Below are 19,108 nucleotides of genomic sequence, written 5' to 3'. Positions count from 1 at the left end.
ATTGAGTATTATGGTCAGAATCATTCTTATTGACGGTTAATTTGTTCCAAGGGTCATGAACATAGAGCTTTTGAGGAAGAAGGTGCAAAGGAATACGTTGTTGAAGTATCGGAATCTCGTCGTGCGTGCAAGGGATGAAAGGATATGGAGAAAGATAGTGGTCGGGATGGAAGGGCGAGTCAATATTTGGCAACGGCGCAGCAGGATTGCCTGTCGGCTGGTCTGCACTGTCTTCTGATGATGTTTCACTTTCAGTTTCAAGCATTGATGCCTTGAGCTGCGCACGGGCAATTGCATCTTCTGAATAGTCATCAACGACTGATACTGCCTCCTCTTCTTGCTCCCTCCCGATATTGTCCCCTTGATCACCGACTGGAGGGGTTGAATCTTCATCTGTGGCTTTTTCCAGGTCGCTATAGCTGAAAGCAGACCGGCTTGTTTTTTCCTTCTCTCTGATCTTCTTTCGACTGGAAAACTGGTTGAATATGCCCAATGCGACGCGTGTATCATAACACCTTATCAGTTCCCCGATATCGACTACTGGCACCTCCTTAGGATCCTCCTCCTTATCGGCCCAATAGAGTTCATCCTCTGCTATGAGCTCACCATGCTTGCGCATCCATTTTGCAAGTCTGCTGCCCGTGGAGATGGTGAGATAGTTCTTTACATCTGGGGCACGTAGAACAAAGTAGAAGTCGTAGAGTGTTGCGCCCCACAGATCAATTCCATTGTCAGCCTCCTTTCCCCGCAGTGAAGATGCTATGATGGTGTTTCCTTTGGGATCACGAGGCCAGACGCGGAAGACAATACGATTCTTGCCATATCCAGTGCAATGCTTGTCAGTATCGACTTGATGTTGGGTGGTCTGGGGAAGTTTGTGGGGACAAGGAAATGAATCTGATCCGCCCCATCCCCCTATCGCACAAATTCTTCCGTCGCCGCGTATGACAATAGCGCTGTTGCCTAGATATTTGGTCTTGAATGCAGTTCCTTCCGATGCCCTTTGCCGAGTCTTATTTTCCGAGCATCAGCAAGTAAATTCACGCAGAGATACTCAAAAACTGACCAGGAGATCATACCGTCCCACCAGGTGAAGGTCAACGCAAACATGCAATCTACAGAAACAGCCATTGCCATCACTTGGAATGATAACTTCTGTTAGATCTCCCCCACGAGACAAACAGCCACATATCTCAACCCACATGAATTTTAGATGTCCACTGCCCATCCACAGCCCTCCACAGTTTGTTTATTCTCAGGTGCAGTACGCTTCCGTCTTCGTACGCGCACAAGAGGCGCAGCTCATTTGTAGGCGTAGATGACAATGGAGTAGATGTAATAGGAGCGTAAAAGAGGTGCATTGACGTAATGATTCCTGATTTGCTGACCTACCATCCGAGAAAGGTGCCGTGGAGGTGTCCCGTGGATCACCTATGGCCGCGTGCAGCCTTTGATGCGATGGAAGCGACCAGATATCTGCTTGACAAGTTCATAGTACATACTGAGATCACTCCGTATCAGACACTAGAAGGTATGCCCACCAGGGCCGATTCTACGAGGTTCGGAACAGCAAGGAGACCTTCCTGCTTGCTCGCTCCTAGGAGAAAGAACCTGCAGTAGTTGAGGGCATTTACATCCAAAGAGCAACATATCGTAGGTGTTGATATATTTGATAAAGTTGCAGGTCCTTGTCTGATGGAAGCGGATTCTTCAGATCATGCCCAGATGCGGACTTTATTGTCCCTCTCATGTCTAATCATCAAGTATCACAAATATTCTAGGAGAATCAGGTTAGTCACCACGTTATTATCTGAGAAGCCCACTCTTCAACGCCTAGCAGTGAGTCAGCGTGAGCTTTCCGTGATGCGAGCAGTCGCAATGAGCGCATGGATGTAACGACAACTCGTCCTGCACGATCTCCAGAGTAGAGTCTCTCGTTGTCCGTCGAAATGAACAAGTGCGCACTGCGTTGGAATGCGGGTGAGTAGGTGATGGTGATGACAGAGCCATTGGCACGGACCGAAAGTTGCCGTTCCATTCCGTGTTGAATTTAGGCCCGTAACAGAGTCTGACTCTCTGCTCGCGCTCAGGTCCAAGTACGATAGCATAAGTATCTGGTTAGCCTTACTTAGTTGTGCGATAGAATTTGAATGTGCATGCAAGACAACCAAAACAAAACAAAATGTCTGAAACGATATCGTATAATCGTTTTATTATAAGCATGTCTATATATATGGTATGAAGTACACACTGAGTGAGGCTTCCAACCCAAAAGCCTAAGACGTGAAGCGTTGTGTCAATGCAGGCATGGCGCTGACGTGCTATCATAACTGAGCCCAAACATGGATATGCATTGGCTCACGGCTCCCCTGCAGGGTTGGTAGGTATCAAAAATTCTTCTGCAGAAGTAGCAAGCGCATCGTAGAGATAGATGACACCGAATACGAGGAAGAGAACTGCGCCTCCTAGGGTCACTGCAAGGCTGGGTCAGTTGCGATGCTTCTAAATGGATGACAAACAAGAAAATCAGAACAAATGAAACAAGGTGGCAGGTTAAATGCACCAAGCACAGCAGGAATGACATGCGCATTTGGGAGTAATGATAGTCGAATAAACGGATGAGGATGTGATGATATTCCGAGGCAAAGGACAATAATTAGGTGCAAATAAATGACTCACCATGCTTGACTGATATCTTACTTGATACATACCGCCCACCTACGACGGCCAGCGCTGTACAACATGTATGACCAAGGACCGTCCCTAGTGTCACGAGATACACATTCTAAAAACGCGCCTTGTCAACACAGGTCTCGAACTAAGAAAGAAAAAAGAGAGCTCACATGAGCAGCACCTAAAGCAATCGTAGCAATCTGACTCCTATCCCCCCACTCCCCGAGGAAAGTAAGCACAAAGGACTGCACGAAAACAGGCCCAAGGATAAGACTGCAAAAATTCCTCACGCCTTCCGCGATACTCCAACCCAATTTCTTCTGTTTTCGCGCGCTGGGAGATGAAGGGACCACTTCCCCCTCCTCGAGCCGTTCAAGCGGAATGCTATCCCCCGCGTCAAGTCCGTCCCCATCTATCTCCTCTTCCGCCTCCCTCATCTCTTCCTCAACCTTTTTCCTCCCCTTTCCCTCCATCTCCCTTGCCTCCATGACCATCTTGCTCCCAAACACCAGAAACAGCACCCCAGCCATGATCTGAGTCCATTTTTTGGGTAAAAGCGCGGGCAGTATATGTCCCAGCGACGCTGACAGCATAGACATGAGTGCAAGGGAGGCAATAGCGCCCAGGAATACGACGAGGCGAGGATGGCGCATGGCGAGAATGGCAGAGATGAAGAAGGTTTTGTCCCCAATTTCGGAGAGGATGATGGTCATAAAGGAGCGGATGAGGGTTTCCACTGAGAAATCGGTGGGCATGGTGGGTGGTTCTGTTGACATCTTGGATGGAATCAAGGTTAGATAGTGAGAAGGGAGGAAGAGGCTTACTTACCGTGTGCGACGTAGTAAGTCCGGTCTGGGAACCTTTTGTTTGAGTATGCACCGCACGACTGTGTTATAAGTAACTGGCGGTGGGCAATTGAGCCCGCTTTGGGGAACCAAGTCTTTTCCCACAGCCTGCCAAGGCAACATGCAGTCCACAAATATCATGTCGATGTGATAGCGCGTTTGGTTTGTTAATTTTGATATTTGTCGATGCAGGTGCGAGTACTCTTCAGCCTTCGACCTACCAGCACAGCGACGACAGCAAAATTCAAACCGACACAAGTAAACGAGTTCACCACACCCTGCGATACGTCGAAAATACGCCACAAAGACATACATACGTGTACTCAACGAAAAAAATGGCCTATGAATACGGTCGCGTCCATCATATGTGCATATACTTTTCAGGAGTCTATGAACACGTCCAATGGATACGCGCGCGTGCGAGGGTTGGCCAAGCTCCTGAGGCATCGGCAACCATCTGCTGTGTAGTGCATGGCAGTGCATGGATATGTTAATGTGTAGCATGCTCTCTTCTGTGGTGCAGAGGAGCCCGAATATGTATATCTCATTTCCATATTTCAAAGTGGGTGACACGAACCAACTTGGGTATATTGACTTCCATTTCTACAGCAAACGCGAGATCACTGTACGTGGCTACGCCGTCCCAGGCTAACGCTCACCAGTTACCAACTTACCATTCACCAACATTTCGACATAAGCCATTCTGAACGCCACGGACTGGGAACCATCTATAGTTGGAGCACATCGAGACTGCATGGATGACTCAGTAAAGATGTATCACATTTTAGGCACAATGATACATCTAATTAAACCCCCATCATCAGGTGTTCATCACGCATCCTCAGTTTGGCCATTGAGCCACTCGCAAATGTATGTAGTCCGGCCATGTACCCTCGGATTCAATAACAGGATCACACCCAGTATTTTCCTCGCTCCAAATCAAGTCCAATATCCTCAGAAAGTCTCCGTCTGACGTTGCAACTACAACTCAGTGCGTTCAAACGTGTTTACTCTGCCGACTTGTATCGATCATCATTCCCCGTCGAACTCACTGCCAGCATTACAACACGATGGTCTTGTAACTGTTGATCGTCTTGTTCCAGTCTTTCATGTTTGTGACAGGATCGAAGATCGTGTACTGGACATGTGGTCAAGCCATTTCAGATTACAAGCCTAGGTTCTATTTGCGCCCAAACCAGCAAGTGCGCAAATATTTCATTCACTTTGCGGCATTGTCTCCGTCTATTTTTCAATTAGCGAACTTCATATTATTCCATCAACAACCGCGCCGATAGGGAAGCGAAAACACGGCCCACCAGTGTGTTGCGACGTGCAATTTTAACGGTCTTCTCTTTGGGGTTGATCACCATTATGATAGCACATGTAAGCACCAGTCGGCTGATATTACGAGGTTCAAAGGGTAAGTGATCAAGTGAAAATTTGATGTAAAGCACACTGCCTCTACTTACAATACCAACGCATTTATCCTCTGTATTGCAGCAGTCACTGTCATGTACGCAAGGTGCTTCCTCTCCCGCACACGCACTGACGAACGTTATAGATGTTGCCAGCGCAACAATAACTGCGAGGAAGGAGAAACGCATTGTTTGTGCGAGGTGGTATGATATGCTGAGGTGCTCGAAAAATCTCTTTGGGGTGAAGTGGATGATAGGAAGATGACTTGCTCTTATACTCGCGAAAATAACCTTAGTGTTTTAACCGTGGCTTAGGCAGAACCTATCTCCCATGGGAAGCCGAGCCAGTGATTCCGGCGCACTGCCAGCAGAGCTTTGCATGTCACAACTTTTTTTGAAAGTAGGGTTCAGGCATATCCACGTGTAGATACATTAATCACTGTGGAAACGACCAGACCCCATCTGGACGTGGATAAGCCGTCTGCCTAGATACAATCCGTACCTAGTAGTCTATCTGTACACAAACTAGACTTGGGGAATTCGGACGTTTGCAAATGTCAGACTTTGGAGAAAACCGGATACCATGAGATTGCAGCGCTTTGGAGACTGAGTGCTACCCATATTAGAAGAGAGGCATTCGACGTCGGCAGCATGGGGAACAATAGATAATTAGAGGGTGATTGCTAGTGCCTTCAAAGGATGTCTGTCAGCACTGACTGTGAGGCTTTCCCCACCATGCCAATCCGTCAGCTCGTCCGCTTGAAAATGGTGCGCGGCACAGGTTATATGCTTTGAGGTCATCAACAAACAGGCCGTATTACTGAAAAAACAGGTAAGGAAGTGTAGTTGCTCTGAGTCGATCGAGAAAGGTTACTATGGCCATATAAGGTGAAGAGGGTTATTAGAATACCTTTCGCTGCGATCCCCTGTAGTTTGACATTTTGCCGGATTCTGCTGGAAGAATGGCAGACTTCTGTCCACAACATTACATAGCACTGACGCGGTATGGGTAGGCTTGACACGGCACTACGGAGGTATGGATGGGTTCGGGCGGACGTGTGACACGGACGGGGCTTGATGCAGATGTACGAATACCATATTAATATTAAGTCCACCATCACTCATAAGTTAGATGTCGCACAGAAGTTTATGACGTACCACTGTAAAGGTGGTTCACCCTCGCCGCATGACAAGTACTTCATCTGGATTTGAGTGTTTCAAGTAATTTCACCCTTGAGTGTGGCGTATCCCCGACCACGAGCCTGCGTGTCGCAAGCAAGGCGAGAACTTGAAATGGTGAAGACACTCGGACACTACGACAAAGCCTGAAGACTATTAGGGGTCCCCCACTCCAGCATGATACAGAAAGGTTAACTAAATAATGACACAGGGGAAACACCACGAATCTTGTAGTATTTCTCTATTGTCAATATTTAGTCCTCGCCCAAAACGACTCGAGTAATTTACAATACACGAACATGAACACGAATAATGACATGACATGATACTTGTATACTTTTTCACTCACGAGGCTCCAGGCCCTAGCAAGAACACGCGCAATCCACGTCAATCGGTACAGAATTCTAGCACGGTCATAATCAGCATCCAAACCCGCGCATTGGGAATCAGCGCACCCACCACACACCAAGCTACTTCCCCTCCATAATCAACCTCAGCGCTTCCTCGCTCCTAGGAGCGGATGTCGCAGACGAACGGGCTTGGGGTTCTGTAGGAGAGATGGTTAACGCTCGTTCGTGGGTGCTGGGATGGAGGTAGGATGGGGTGGGGTAGGTGGAAGGAGGGAGGGAGGGAGAAAAAGAGGAGAAAGAGGGACGGAAAGATATCAAAAACAGAGTGTGGTGAGAACGCGTGATGCAGAAAACATATACGAAAGCGCAAAAAAGCGCATCCTCGGATCGTAGTGAGCCAACAACCTAAAATACAGGTAAGCTCCAAGTAAAAACGAACGAAACAAAAAATGCACTCAAAAACAAAATTGAAAAACCCACCTAAAAACAGAATTCTCAAACCTGACCAGTGACAACAGGCTCGATCCCCACGCCCCTCTCATCCCTCGCTTTTCGTATATTAAGGGTCGCGAGCATGCTGGTGATCAAGAGCCATACCGAAGATTCGACGAGGTGTATTCCTGGGCAGCGGCTGTAGGTAGGTCAGTTTTGGGGTGGATGGAATGATAGGAATGACAGGGTGGTGTAAGATGATGAATGAGAAATGCTGATGGGTACCAAAAACGAATGAGAAGATGACGATGTATGAAAAAATAATTATTGACAAAAGTGAAAGTGAAGGATTGAGTGTATATTTGAGCTCGCTGTCCTCAACAGTGAGCTCGACAGTAATTTCGGGTGAGGCATTGGGGGCAGTATTACCAAAAATGGAAGGTCACATTACAAATAGGTGAAAAATATCTCACGACTAAAATTCAAAATTCCGAAACAACCTTGATACTATCATTCCGGGTAATCTGCAACATTTTCAGCAAATCTTTTGTAGCTCGTCAATCACTTCATATTATCTTCCACGAATTTAGAGTGTTGTAGATTCGTACCGCCTCTATATAGATCTTATTTTTGCTCATTTTTAGGATTTTGTGGTGTGGTGTCGGATGAAAGCCGAGAAAATTCAGGGTCTGACTAATCTGCAAAATATGGTCACGTCGAGTCACACCTCGGCATAGCACCGGCACAGTCAACTTTGACTCTCCGCACTGCGCTCTCGATCTGTTGGCGTTGAGTCGTCGAACTGGAAGCTTGAAACTTAATGCTCTGATAAATAATGAATACAGCAATATATTATCATCAAGTATCGTGATTCATGTAATTATTGTGAGTGTACTGGTGATATGGTCCTGAATAAGGTTCTTGGTCTTCTCCTCTCTGATAGCCTGAATAGCAGCAGTGAAGTTGGCTTCGCGAATCACATCTTCTTCAGCTTTCTTCTGACTGGTAGTATGCCTGCGGTTTGGTGCCATTGTAACAAGGATGTGAGAATGATGCAAGAGGAGACAACAATGCAAGACTTCGTGCACTTGCCGAGTGTGCCGTAGAGGAGATTGAATTTGTTACACACTCTCCTATCTACTGTCACATTTTCATACATGTCGTCAATTCCTCCTCTATAGCATCTTAAAATGACAGGATGAGCTTTATCGAAATTGTGTTCTGTAATCCTGACGAGGTGATTGTTGTGCTCCAGGTATAGCTTCAGGAATATACCTGCAGGATCTATGGGATCTGGATAATTTATGTTCCTGCATGGTTACAAATTACCACTATTTCATCCCTCGCAGCTGCAACACGCAAGAAATTTTCATTCTACTTGGACAGTACATCATATATAAGTAGTCTACATATGCATGAATTTTTTTGAAGTGAGTTGAGCAGTGCGTTGAGGTGTTTTGAACATTTTGCATATTACATGCACGTTGCAGATTACCCGGAATGATAGTACATCGGATCCGAGCAACGGCACCACAGTAGTGGCACGCGCTTAGATCTAAACCACGATGCGCTTGAGCCTCCCTCGTGAATTTGTTGAGGTTCAAGTCGGAGCCACGTGTATACACGGTATTTCAAAAGTTCCATTAGGGAGAAATACCGCATATCTGCTGAGGATCACATTTACCTCATTGATGAGTTGGAGTCCCGGACCAATGGGAAGTTCCATCCTATACCATGTAGGTTTTTATTGATATTCATCACTCATAGTTATTTAGGGCAGTGCTCGCAGCCGGTCCTCACTCTCATATGTGTGGTCAATGCACAAAACTACAGGTATGTATGCATTCTCTTGTCGAGTTCCAACTCGACGGTTAAACGAGACTGACATGAGAAAGTGTAGTATGAACGGCTGCATGCCTTGTCAAGTGAACGAGTAATAAACGATGAAAAGTGACCTGATTAAACCATGCGGCTTTGGCTGATACTTATAGCCGATCCATGAGACTGTTTCCACCAAGACTTAAAGTACGCAAATACTTCATTCACTCATGTCACGTACTACTTTAACTCAATATCGCCTCTACCCATTTTCGATCAGCAGTGCCCTACAGATTGTTCGATCAACAACAGCCTGAGTACTGGTAATATGAAAGCGGAAATATGACTTGACTCACAAATGTGTTGGTGTTACCAACGTGTAAATCGGTCTGCTCACTTGTGGGGATTATAAACGCAGATTTGGCCTGATCCCTAATTTTACAAAGCACAAAAGGTGAGCCAAGAAGTGGAAACTGTATGCAAAGCAAACTACCCCTACCGCAGTTGGAGAGCAGGTCAAATCTTGTTTGAGGCAGCAGTCAGTGTTGACCTGGCAAGTGGCGCCGTGTGGGCCACATGCACTGACAGACATAGATGCTGTCAACGCAACAATAACGGCGAGGAAGGCGAAATGCATTGTTTGTGTGTCTGCTGAGGAGCTTGAATAATCTCTTTGAAGTGGAGGGAGGTGAGTCACTTTTATACTATTGCGAAAGATAATGCTTACTAGTGTTGTGGCAGCATACGGGTCATCAGAATGGTTACCCATGGCGAATAATGTTGCACAATGAGAGTTTAGGCAGAACCTATCCGCTCCATTCATTCGTAACAAGCTAAGCTAGTGCCAACTCTTGTCCATGGTCTCAGGGCACACAGTAACGTTAGTTTACAAGCTGTGCTCAATGTCACTTCACTCATTTACTTATGCAAGGAGCTGGAAGAATAGAAGTGAGAACCACCGGCACCTGGGTCCTGTTGTCGAGGTGCTTGTGCGATGCTGCTTCTCCCATTGCTATCCGGTACTTTGAGCGACGATTTTCAGGTATGATTTGGTTTGTTGGTCAATCTGCATGACGAGAATTCAGGAAAAACTTATCTCCTCTGGTCATCATGTAAAAACAGACACGGATTTGCTACCCTTGTTTACTTAGGGAGCTGGGGGGTCAGAAACGCTGGGTGTTTATGCGCCTGACTCAGAGACTGTACCAATTATTATTCAGGCTTGAGCATTTGCCCCTGAATTCCCTTAGCCACGGTGTCGGTTGGTTGTGACTTGGTTAGTTGACATATTTTTTAATAGTCCCTCTGACCCTACAAGGACTCCCCCTCGGTCGGCTGCAAGAACGAAAAAATGCGAACAGGAGGAGACAAAGAAACAGTCATCGCATGATACCGACCTTGCACAAGCAAGAACAGGACTTGGAGCAAAATAACATAACATTACGTGGTGGACACAATGGCGACCGAGCCCGGCGGATATGCGCCCTTACATCAAATAGTTCTGGATCCCTACTCAATTGCGGAGGGCTTACTGCTGACTTTCATCATATACATTGTTGATATATTTTAGCGGTGCGTGCGTACCCAATCCTTAGTCTGCATCAATCGAATCTTTGGTCTTTGATATATGATAATTCAATTGCACACTGCGACGTTCATATCCGTCGTCCAGGCCCAGGTACTCGCACTTCAGTGAGAATGAAATCACCCGCATCTTCTCGTCAATTGAAGAAGCCGATAGACAGAATGACGCGGAATTGTTCTCGTTGAACAAATGCACGTAGCTGGAACAGATTATACGGTGAAAAGTTAGTGTATCGCAATAGGTATCTGACACAAGATGTGTTCAAGCCACAACTCGACTGAACGTAACATGAGTGGGATGCTGAGATCATTTGACACGCGCGGTCGTGTGGCACTGAGCAACATTGACATTGACGTACGACTCTGAGTGAGGTTCAACGTTCAACGCGGCCTTGATGCGGGATTATTGAGCTTGACGCGGTCTTAACGCAACGTGGATAAAGTTTGATGAGGCTTGAATCTGATTGAATATTGAGGTTTGACGCGGCATGGGTAGGCTTGACATGGCACTACAGAGGCATGGATGGGGTTAGATGTCGCGCAGAAGTTCACGACGTACTGCTGTAAAGGTGGATCACCTTCGCTGTATCATCTGGATTTGAGTGTTTTGGGTAATTTCGCCCTTGAGTGTGGTGTATCCCCGACCATGAGCCTGCGTGTCGCAAGCAAGGCAAGAACTTAAATTGGTGAAGAGGCTCCACTCCCTACGACAAAGCCTGAAGGTTGAGTGCTAGTGGCTGACTAAGTTACTCCGCCCCTTGCCTACTACTACTAGGGGTCCCCCACTCCAGTATGATACAGAAAGGTTAACTAAATAATGACACTGGAGAAACACCAAAAACCTTGTAGTATTTCTTCATTGTCATTATTTAGTCCTCGCCAAAAACGACCCAAGTAAGTTACAATATACGAATACGAACGATACGAGCTTCATAATGACATGACATGATACTTGTATACTTTTTCATTCACGAGGCTCCAGGCCCTAGCAAGAACGCGCGCAGTCCACGTCAGTCGGTACGGGATTCTAGCACGGTCATAATCAGCATCCTAACCCGCGCGTTGGGAATCAGCGCACCCACCACACACTGAGCGACTCCCCCTCCATAATCAACCTCAGCGCTTCCTCGCTCCTAGGACGGATATCGCAGACGAACGGGCTTGGGGTTCTGTAGGAGAGAAATGATTAACGCTTGGTGCTGGGATAGAGGTGGGGTAGGTGGAAGGAGGGAGGGAGCAAAAGAGGAGAAAGAGGAACGGAAAGTCAAAAACAGAGTATGGTGAGGACGCGTGATGCAGAAAACATATACGAAAACGCATCCTCGGATCGTGCTGAGCCAACAACCCAAAACACAGGTATGCTCCAGGTAAAAACGAAGCAAAAAACGCATTCGAAAAACGCACCTAAAAACAGAATTCTCAAACCTGACAACAGGCTCGATCTCCACGCCCCTCTCATCCCTCGCTTTGCGTATATCAAGGGTCGCAAGCATGCTGGTGATTAAGAGCCATACTGAAGATTCAACGAGGTGGATTCCTGGACAGCGGCTGCAGGTATGTTAGTTCTAGGGTGGTTAGAATGACAGGAATGAAACAGCGATGTTGAGGAGTAGACGATGAATGAGAAACGAGAAATGAATGAGAAGATGCCGAGATGCCAAGATGATACCATATCAAGAGACCCCAAACACCACGCCACCCGAAATCAAAATCAAAAATTCACTCACCGTCTCCCAAATCCAAACACAAACGCTCTGGGATCTCTTTCCTTCCCAGCCTCCTCTTCCTTCCCAGCCTCCTCTTCCTTCCCAGCCTCCTCTTCCTCCCCACCCACACCCAAATCCCTTCTACCTTCCATATCCACGATCGCATCACGCGCCAACCATCTCCCAGGCTCAAACACTTCTGGATCTTGATATAACCTGGGATCACGCATGATAGCCCATATGTTCCCGAATACGAGTGATCCTTGTGGGATGTACATGCCTTCGTAGGTGTCGGGTTGTGTTAATCTATGTGGAAGGCCTGAGGTGGCATTGTAGGTAATCGACGTGATGGATGGCGGAGTAGATGGAAAGACGAGCGATTGAAAAGCACTAATCAGCCCCAACTCAATACAATGCAGAACGACTCACTAAGCGGAACAGGCACACCCCATCTAAGCGTCTCCGTGAACACCGCATCGCAGTACGGAAGCTTTGGGCGATCTTCGAATGTGGGTAGGCGCTTTGCTTGCGATGGTAAGCCCGATCCCCTCGATCCAAGGACATCATCGAGTTCTGCTTGCGCGCGTCGGAGTACATGGGGGTGCTGAACCATCGCGAGGATGAAATGGGAGAGAGTTGTGATGGTTGTATCGATGCTGGCTTTTGGTGAGTTATTCCCGGTGAGTGAGTTTTCCAGGTGTGGGTGGCGACCGGCGAGGTTTGCGTTGATTGTGGTCAGCGTGATGTGAATGTGCGACATAAAGGGGAGGGGGACGTACCTGAGTACATGGAATTAGCTGTCCATCGGATGTCATGGTCGTCTGTAGCGGTGTCATTTGCGTTGTCGGATGAGAAGGAGGAGTCGCGGTCGCCTGGGAATGCCTCGTCGTCGTCGTCGGTGGTGGTGGAGTCAAAAGATTCGTCAAAGGAGGATTTTGAAGGTTCAAGGAGGGTGGATACGAATGAGGGTCGGGCGGTTCCTTTTTTCTGTGGGGGTGTTATTCGTTTTTGCGAGGGGGAGGAAGGAGGAGCGCACGATTTCGCTTTTCACGAATTCGTATGGGCGGTCTACGAATTCTTCCATTTTTGCTTTCCAGATTCGGGCGTTGCGCTTGAAGGATGCGCCGGGGAACCACATAGGGAGGTGTTTGACTAGAACGGGAAAGGTGAGTTTGGACAACAGAAGAGAAAAGAGACTGACGGGCTGGAAAGATATCGACGGGCCATATCCCACCTCCGCTTGCGATACGATTCGCAAGAATGTCTACGCATTCTTCCGCGAGGTTCAGGAAGGGGTCGTCATTTGATTTTACTTGGTGGCCGTATACGACGAGAAGGGTGAGTCCGCCTGCGTATCTGATGTATATATGAGACCACGTCGTTGACCGGAAGGGAGACAGACCTTCTGATATGGTCTTGGAACTGAAGGGGACTACTAACCAACCTAGACAAAAACGGTCTACTTTCCATCTGCATCAAGCCGTGATAGTTAGGAATAACGGCAGGGCCAAACGCCTTCTGCATGAGCTTCCTCTGTCTCCTCGCACGGTCGCCATAGGGAGTAAATGCTGCCATATTCTTGCAGCCACAAAGCTCACCAGCCATGACGAGGTGCGGTTTATCACTATAAATAGACCCGCGTTTGTCTAAGAGGTCAAATACGGCTTTTGGGGTGTTGAGGAATACGAGGGATTGGTTGAATATGCGGATGTGTGTTATGGGTCCGTATGTGCGTGCCCATTTGAATGCGGTAAGCCAGAGTTCTTTTGGAGTGAGGTCGAGGATGTTGCCTATGATAGGGAGGGGATTTGGACCTGGGGGGAAGGGTGGACGAGTAAGGCGGGAATATGCGAGGAGTGCGAGGAGTGCAAGGAGTAAAGCACCTGTCAACGCCATTGAACGACTTCCGTTCGATGCGCGGCGACTTATATGATGGATCATCACGTGGGGAGGCTTCGAACTTGGTTTCGAGGTGCGTCCATTTGGAAGGGCGTTTGACTTACTGAGCGGAGAGCACCACGCGCAGGGCCGACTCCCCCCAGAAACTAAACGGTGCTGTGATGAGATGCGGTATTAGCTTGAAATATAATGTCTCCCTAATTCCGTTTCTCATCATATGTATCTCTTCAAACTCAAATCTCCCGTCCCGATCTGCGTGGGACCTGTGCATTGGATGCCAAAACGCGACTCTGATTGGACACCTCCTGATCCTCCTTGATGTTTGTTTCGTTGATTTCCATTCATTATATAAACCCCCATGCATTCGCAAATCGACTGACGACGTATCTAGGTTTTACCTCTCAATCCATCCACCCCCTCATCCAAGTTACCTCGAATCAGACGGACCATTAATATTGGTACAAACGCTCCGAGTGCCGCTGGACGACACTTGTACTCGGGTCACATGCACTACAGCCTTGTCTGCGAGTTTCAATGATGTGTATCATTATATATAGGATCGCTCAAGTCATGCTCGTCATAATTTGTGGCTTTATATCGAGGCTTCATATCTCCACATCTATCTGAACACAGTGAGTTTGTTGTGCATCGCTTGACTGTCCTAATGAATTCGATTTATCACAGCCTACTCTCCGCTTTTGGCATTCATCTGCTCCTTACTTGGGATTCCGCTATCGTATAAGATCATTCCAAGTTCGCGTGGCCTCCGAGTAATTTACCGGTGTAGGGAATAAGGTGAGCTGCCGTACGTCTCTTCCCCACTTGACCTTACCAGCCATAATTTTTCGTATTCAGCGTTTCGAGGGGACATTTTCATCGTCATGCATCGACCTCAACGTCAACATTCTTCATCAGAACGTGCCCACATATGGTGGAACAATACCCATTTTATGGACGGCTGACGACGCCGACGAGGATGGTGTTCGGGATGGTTGGGTATGATATCATAATTTGTCTGCCCATTCCCAACACCATACTCGTCTCGCACTCTTCACTACCCTCAAGAACGGATAGCTCGTTCATTTTAGGGATAATCTCTCCTTCAAAAATGAGCGAGTCATCTGTTCTTGATATGTGGTACGACTAGCATGTGGCGTCTTGTATTCATGACCAGATTGCCTTTGGTTCTCTCCAAAGCTTGGGTCCCATGATAGTCGGTTTTTCGTTGCTGGAGGCTTTGTGCCCTTGGCATATTCGTGAGTTCGTCGTCTGTTTATCGACCGTCTTTTGAAAACTCAATGGATCATACAGACCCTCGCATCCACACATTGTTGGGACCCACATGCGCTGTGCATGATCTGTCTATATTCGTGCTGCCATGGTTGGATGGAGAATAAACATCACATGTCTCTTCTCTGTTGTCTTTCCAGCGATAATTTTTTCGTAGCGTTTCGAACCACTATCAATCCCGCCACAGATTTTTATCGCCCTGTAGTCATCGAGAGAAGTGCATAATATGAAGACTGTTCTTTCATTCCTCGATGGCATGCACGCACGCAGCGTGTCCAGACGCTGTCGTAGCCACGTTTCGATGGAACTGGACTCGCCTATATTCAGGTGGATAGATCAAGTGTTTCTCGTGTAGTATGTAAGTTGAACGGCGGCCTGTTAATTATTGGGTTCGAGCTCGACCAAGTCGTACTCGCACTTTCGATTTCAACAGCGATCTATGAAGACTCAAGCAAGTTACCATTACAGCGATTGTAATGAAACTACATAGTTACATGTGGAATAAACTTGGACCAAGCTACTGTGTCGTATGTGCCAGGAGGAAGTGATCGTAAACTCAGCATCATAAGTACAATTATCGAAATACGTGCAGGAATGTAATAGACCATGATGTACCTTGAAATTGGAACATCATCCTGCGAGCGCGAGCGTCCGAAAGATATCCACCTGCTGAGATTGGTCAACCGCGGTAGCAGTCCTTCTGATGTCTGTCCATCGACCAACTCCGGCGGTAGCCTTTCCGGTGTCTGCATATAAATCATCACCGATCGCAGAAACCTGTCCAGAACACTATAAAGCATAGGAAGTTGAATTCCTGAGAATGTAAATGGTATCCCGATGGAAGCCACACGCCACAATATCTGCTCTGCGTGTCTTGGGAACAAAAAATTCCAGCCTAGGCAATGTATCACTCCAAACGCCATCCCACTGATGCATCCAATAATGATTGTGATCTTGTCCGGAGTCAGGCCACCAGTCAGTCGGGTCCTGTAGTTGAATAGTAGCCAAAAAGTTTGACCTTTGCTACGTAGAATGCAGGCAAGTCAGAACAAGTCCTACCAGGAATATTGATGACAATGACGTACTCGCTGTCTAAGCTATCAGGCAGTGGAGGAGCAGTTGGGTCCTTCCAATGAACAATATAAGGAAGCCGTACGTCCTTCGGTTTATTTAACCAAAAGCCATACGAAATGCAGGTCAAAGCAGCTACACCCAGGGTGTCGATTTCGAGCAGTGTTACCGGGAGGTTCTGGATGTAACGGGCGATGAGCTGGATGACGAACCACACTAGCTGAAGAATGGCGACCCATTTGGATAGCATATCGCCCTTGCTTCGATCTTTTATATCTGCCTCTGTGATGGCAGGCATCTCCACGCATCCGTCACGAACAAATTGCAGGAGTTCATCGGGCGTAAGAATGCCCCGCGGCTCACCATCGACGTAGAGCATGAATCCACCCATCCAGGCAAAGAACCCATGCGTCTTTGTCCATCCTGTCAAGGCATCGGTTTTATGTCAGTTTCTGCCTGATTGAAGAGTTTGACTGTGTAACTGACCATCACTTAAACTTCTACTTCCACCAAGTAACATAACTACCAGCTTCTGCCATATGGCTCGACGGTAGCAGTAGGGCTGGGCTGGTTGCACACGAAGTTCATCATTGAAGGCTTTCGCAACTCGGCGAGCATTTAAAAACTGCCATGCGGCCCATCCGACCACATATTCAGGGGCCAGAAACGCCGTAAGCATGAGGAGTAGACGACGAGAGGCAGTATCAACTATCCTCTCATCCTTATCAGGAATGTCTGGATGGATGACAGTCCATGTGCATGCAAACAAAGTTAAGCCACAACTCGAGATAATGTCCCACAATGTCCTGGTGTTGCGGGATGGACAGTCGCTGGCATCGAATGTAAGGATATGGGTATCGTTGAGACCTGGCAGTGAAGCGCAAACAAACGGAACGCAGAGGAGGACAGCGCAGAGTAGCAGGGTCATGGTAAAGTTGGGAGCATAGCGTCTGTTCATTTTGCTCTCTTTTGAAGGGCTGCGACGTGTTTCATACGTGTTAAGCCAGATTCGAGCGCTGACGCTCATGCACTCGTGCATGCCTCGAGGCCACAGGGATTCTAAATATACCGTGTCATGATATGAAAGCGCTAAGTCTGACAGTGATAGATGAGCGGATGTAAGTCCCCCGCGAATCGGGCATATGGTCTTCGACCTCCAAGGACAACAAATATGTTTTTAATAAAAAATCTGATGAGATCCAAGACATACATTCATTTGCCCAGCTTGGATAGTATCATCATTGTCCAGCCATACAGAATGCAGGTCAGAGCGGTAACAGCAAGAGTGTCGATTTTAAGCGAGGTTATCGGATAGTTCTAGACGTAACGGGTGATGAGCATGACAGCGAATTATACCGGCTGAAGCATGGCGATGCCATTCGATAGTCCATCACTTTACTTCGATCTTCTATCTCCGAGTCCGCCTCCGATAACAGGCATGTTCATGGATCTGAGCTTCAGAAGCGCCAAAGCTCATCGGAAGTAATAGTGGCCCTTAGCCAATGGCTTACCATTGACGCAGAGTACGAATCCACCCATCTATGCAAAGAACCCATGAGTCAGTATTGTCCATCCTATGAAAACATCAGTTGTATGCGAGTCCTGCCTGACTGAAGAGTCTGAGCACATGACTCACGTTTAAACAATACCGCAGGTATAGGAGCGCTCGAACTTCCACTTGTGTCATCAATTTATCCATGGTAAGTCAGGCCTGGTCAGGTTCAAGCACCGGTGCTCATACACGTGCATGCCTCGATATCACTGACGGCACAGGAAATTGAAATATACGTTTCGATTGAAGAGAGTTGATATTATGTAATAGACTTCTGTTGCACCCTATGTCTCGCGGTCTTCTCCAGTGTGACGTACCTGAGTGTTTCAGGCGCGCCGCACTATCCATCACGAGTAAGGCTCACAAAGAATTGCGATGAAATCTACGTCTCCCCAACTAGCAGAGTTGTGAGTGAACAACAAGAACAACAGTAGATTGAGTTGTACACCAGTAATGTGTGTGGCTTCAAAGTGTAGTCTCAGACTAGCTCCCATCGTAATACGGTCATAGGACGCAATCGTTTCAAGATCTAAGGGCACAAAACATCCTGTGATGCTCGTAGCACTCATCATTAGCACATGAAGACAAAATGTAGAATCCGATGCATTTCATAGTGCAAACGATACGAAAACGACGCGAACAAAGGGGCCGGACCATTCTATACGAGTCTGGTTGCGCCCACGCCATGAGGAGTGTTTGATCGAGAGTGTTGCGGAAACGATTAGCGAGACTATGCCAGGTTGAATGCAAGACGCTCAGCCTTCAGAACATGCGGACTGTCAAAATCATTCCTTTCTTCTAGTGCTGAGGGCAGAGCTTCGAGCTATAGTATATAGATGTATGACTGTCAAAGATAAGACTGACTGAAAGCAAAGGTTGTCAAAACGCACCATACCAAGACCCTCCTGAGCTCTGCCTTCAAACCCAAAAGCTGGGATTTGACTTGCTCGTATCCCGAAAGTGGCGGGTCAAATGACACGGGTCGTATTCGATTGTCTGGACTTGAGCTTATACACGAGCATCATACCCTGGTAGATTTATCAACACTAGCGACTCCATATGACATTCATTTTACTGGGCCTACCTTGGAGTCAACGCTAGACGTCTTAGCAATGAGCACGTTAGCCTCGACTTTTCCGGAAATTTGACATATGTAACTAATAGTGGTATTCAAAGTAGGATTTGGGAGGCTCTGAAAACGTGGGTAAGTTTGACAAATTTCTTTCAGAATCTACGGGACGTTCGGCAGACCCAAGCGGGGTCTGAAATCCAATCTTTATGCTACGCATGCAGG

The 19,108-nt window shown here is 47.3% G+C and overlaps 2 protein-coding genes across 2 annotated transcripts; both read right to left on the bottom strand.

Annotated features, from left to right (window-relative positions):
* Positions 1 to 1,517: 1,517 nt before the first annotated feature.
* On the bottom strand, positions 1,518 to 1,706 carry BJ212DRAFT_1396927 (uncharacterized protein; the record flags this gene model as incomplete). Its single annotated transcript, XM_041337226.1, has 1 exon — positions 1,518 to 1,706. A coding segment is annotated over one exon (189 nt), but the record flags the coding sequence as incomplete, so codon positions are not given.
* Positions 1,707 to 4,659: 2,953 nt separating this feature from the next.
* Positions 4,660 to 5,512, bottom strand: BJ212DRAFT_1396908 (uncharacterized protein). Its single transcript, XM_041337225.1, has 2 exons — positions 5,080 to 5,512; positions 4,660 to 5,031 (listed from the first exon to the last, which is right to left on the bottom strand). The coding sequence occupies exons 1-2, from the start codon at positions 5,120 to 5,122 to the stop codon at positions 4,787 to 4,789; spliced, it is 288 nt and encodes a 95-aa protein (XP_041186415.1). The 5' UTR covers positions 5,123 to 5,512; the 3' UTR covers positions 4,660 to 4,786.
* Between the last annotated feature and the right edge of the window lie 13,596 nt (positions 5,513 to 19,108).

The sequence above is a fragment of the Suillus subaureus genome (genome assembly GCF_016647635.1).
Source record: "Suillus subaureus strain MN1 chromosome Unknown BJ212scaffold_72, whole genome shotgun sequence".
NCBI lineage: Eukaryota > Fungi > Basidiomycota > Agaricomycetes > Boletales > Suillaceae > Suillus > Suillus subaureus.
This window is presented reverse-complemented; position numbering and strand designations above follow the sequence as displayed.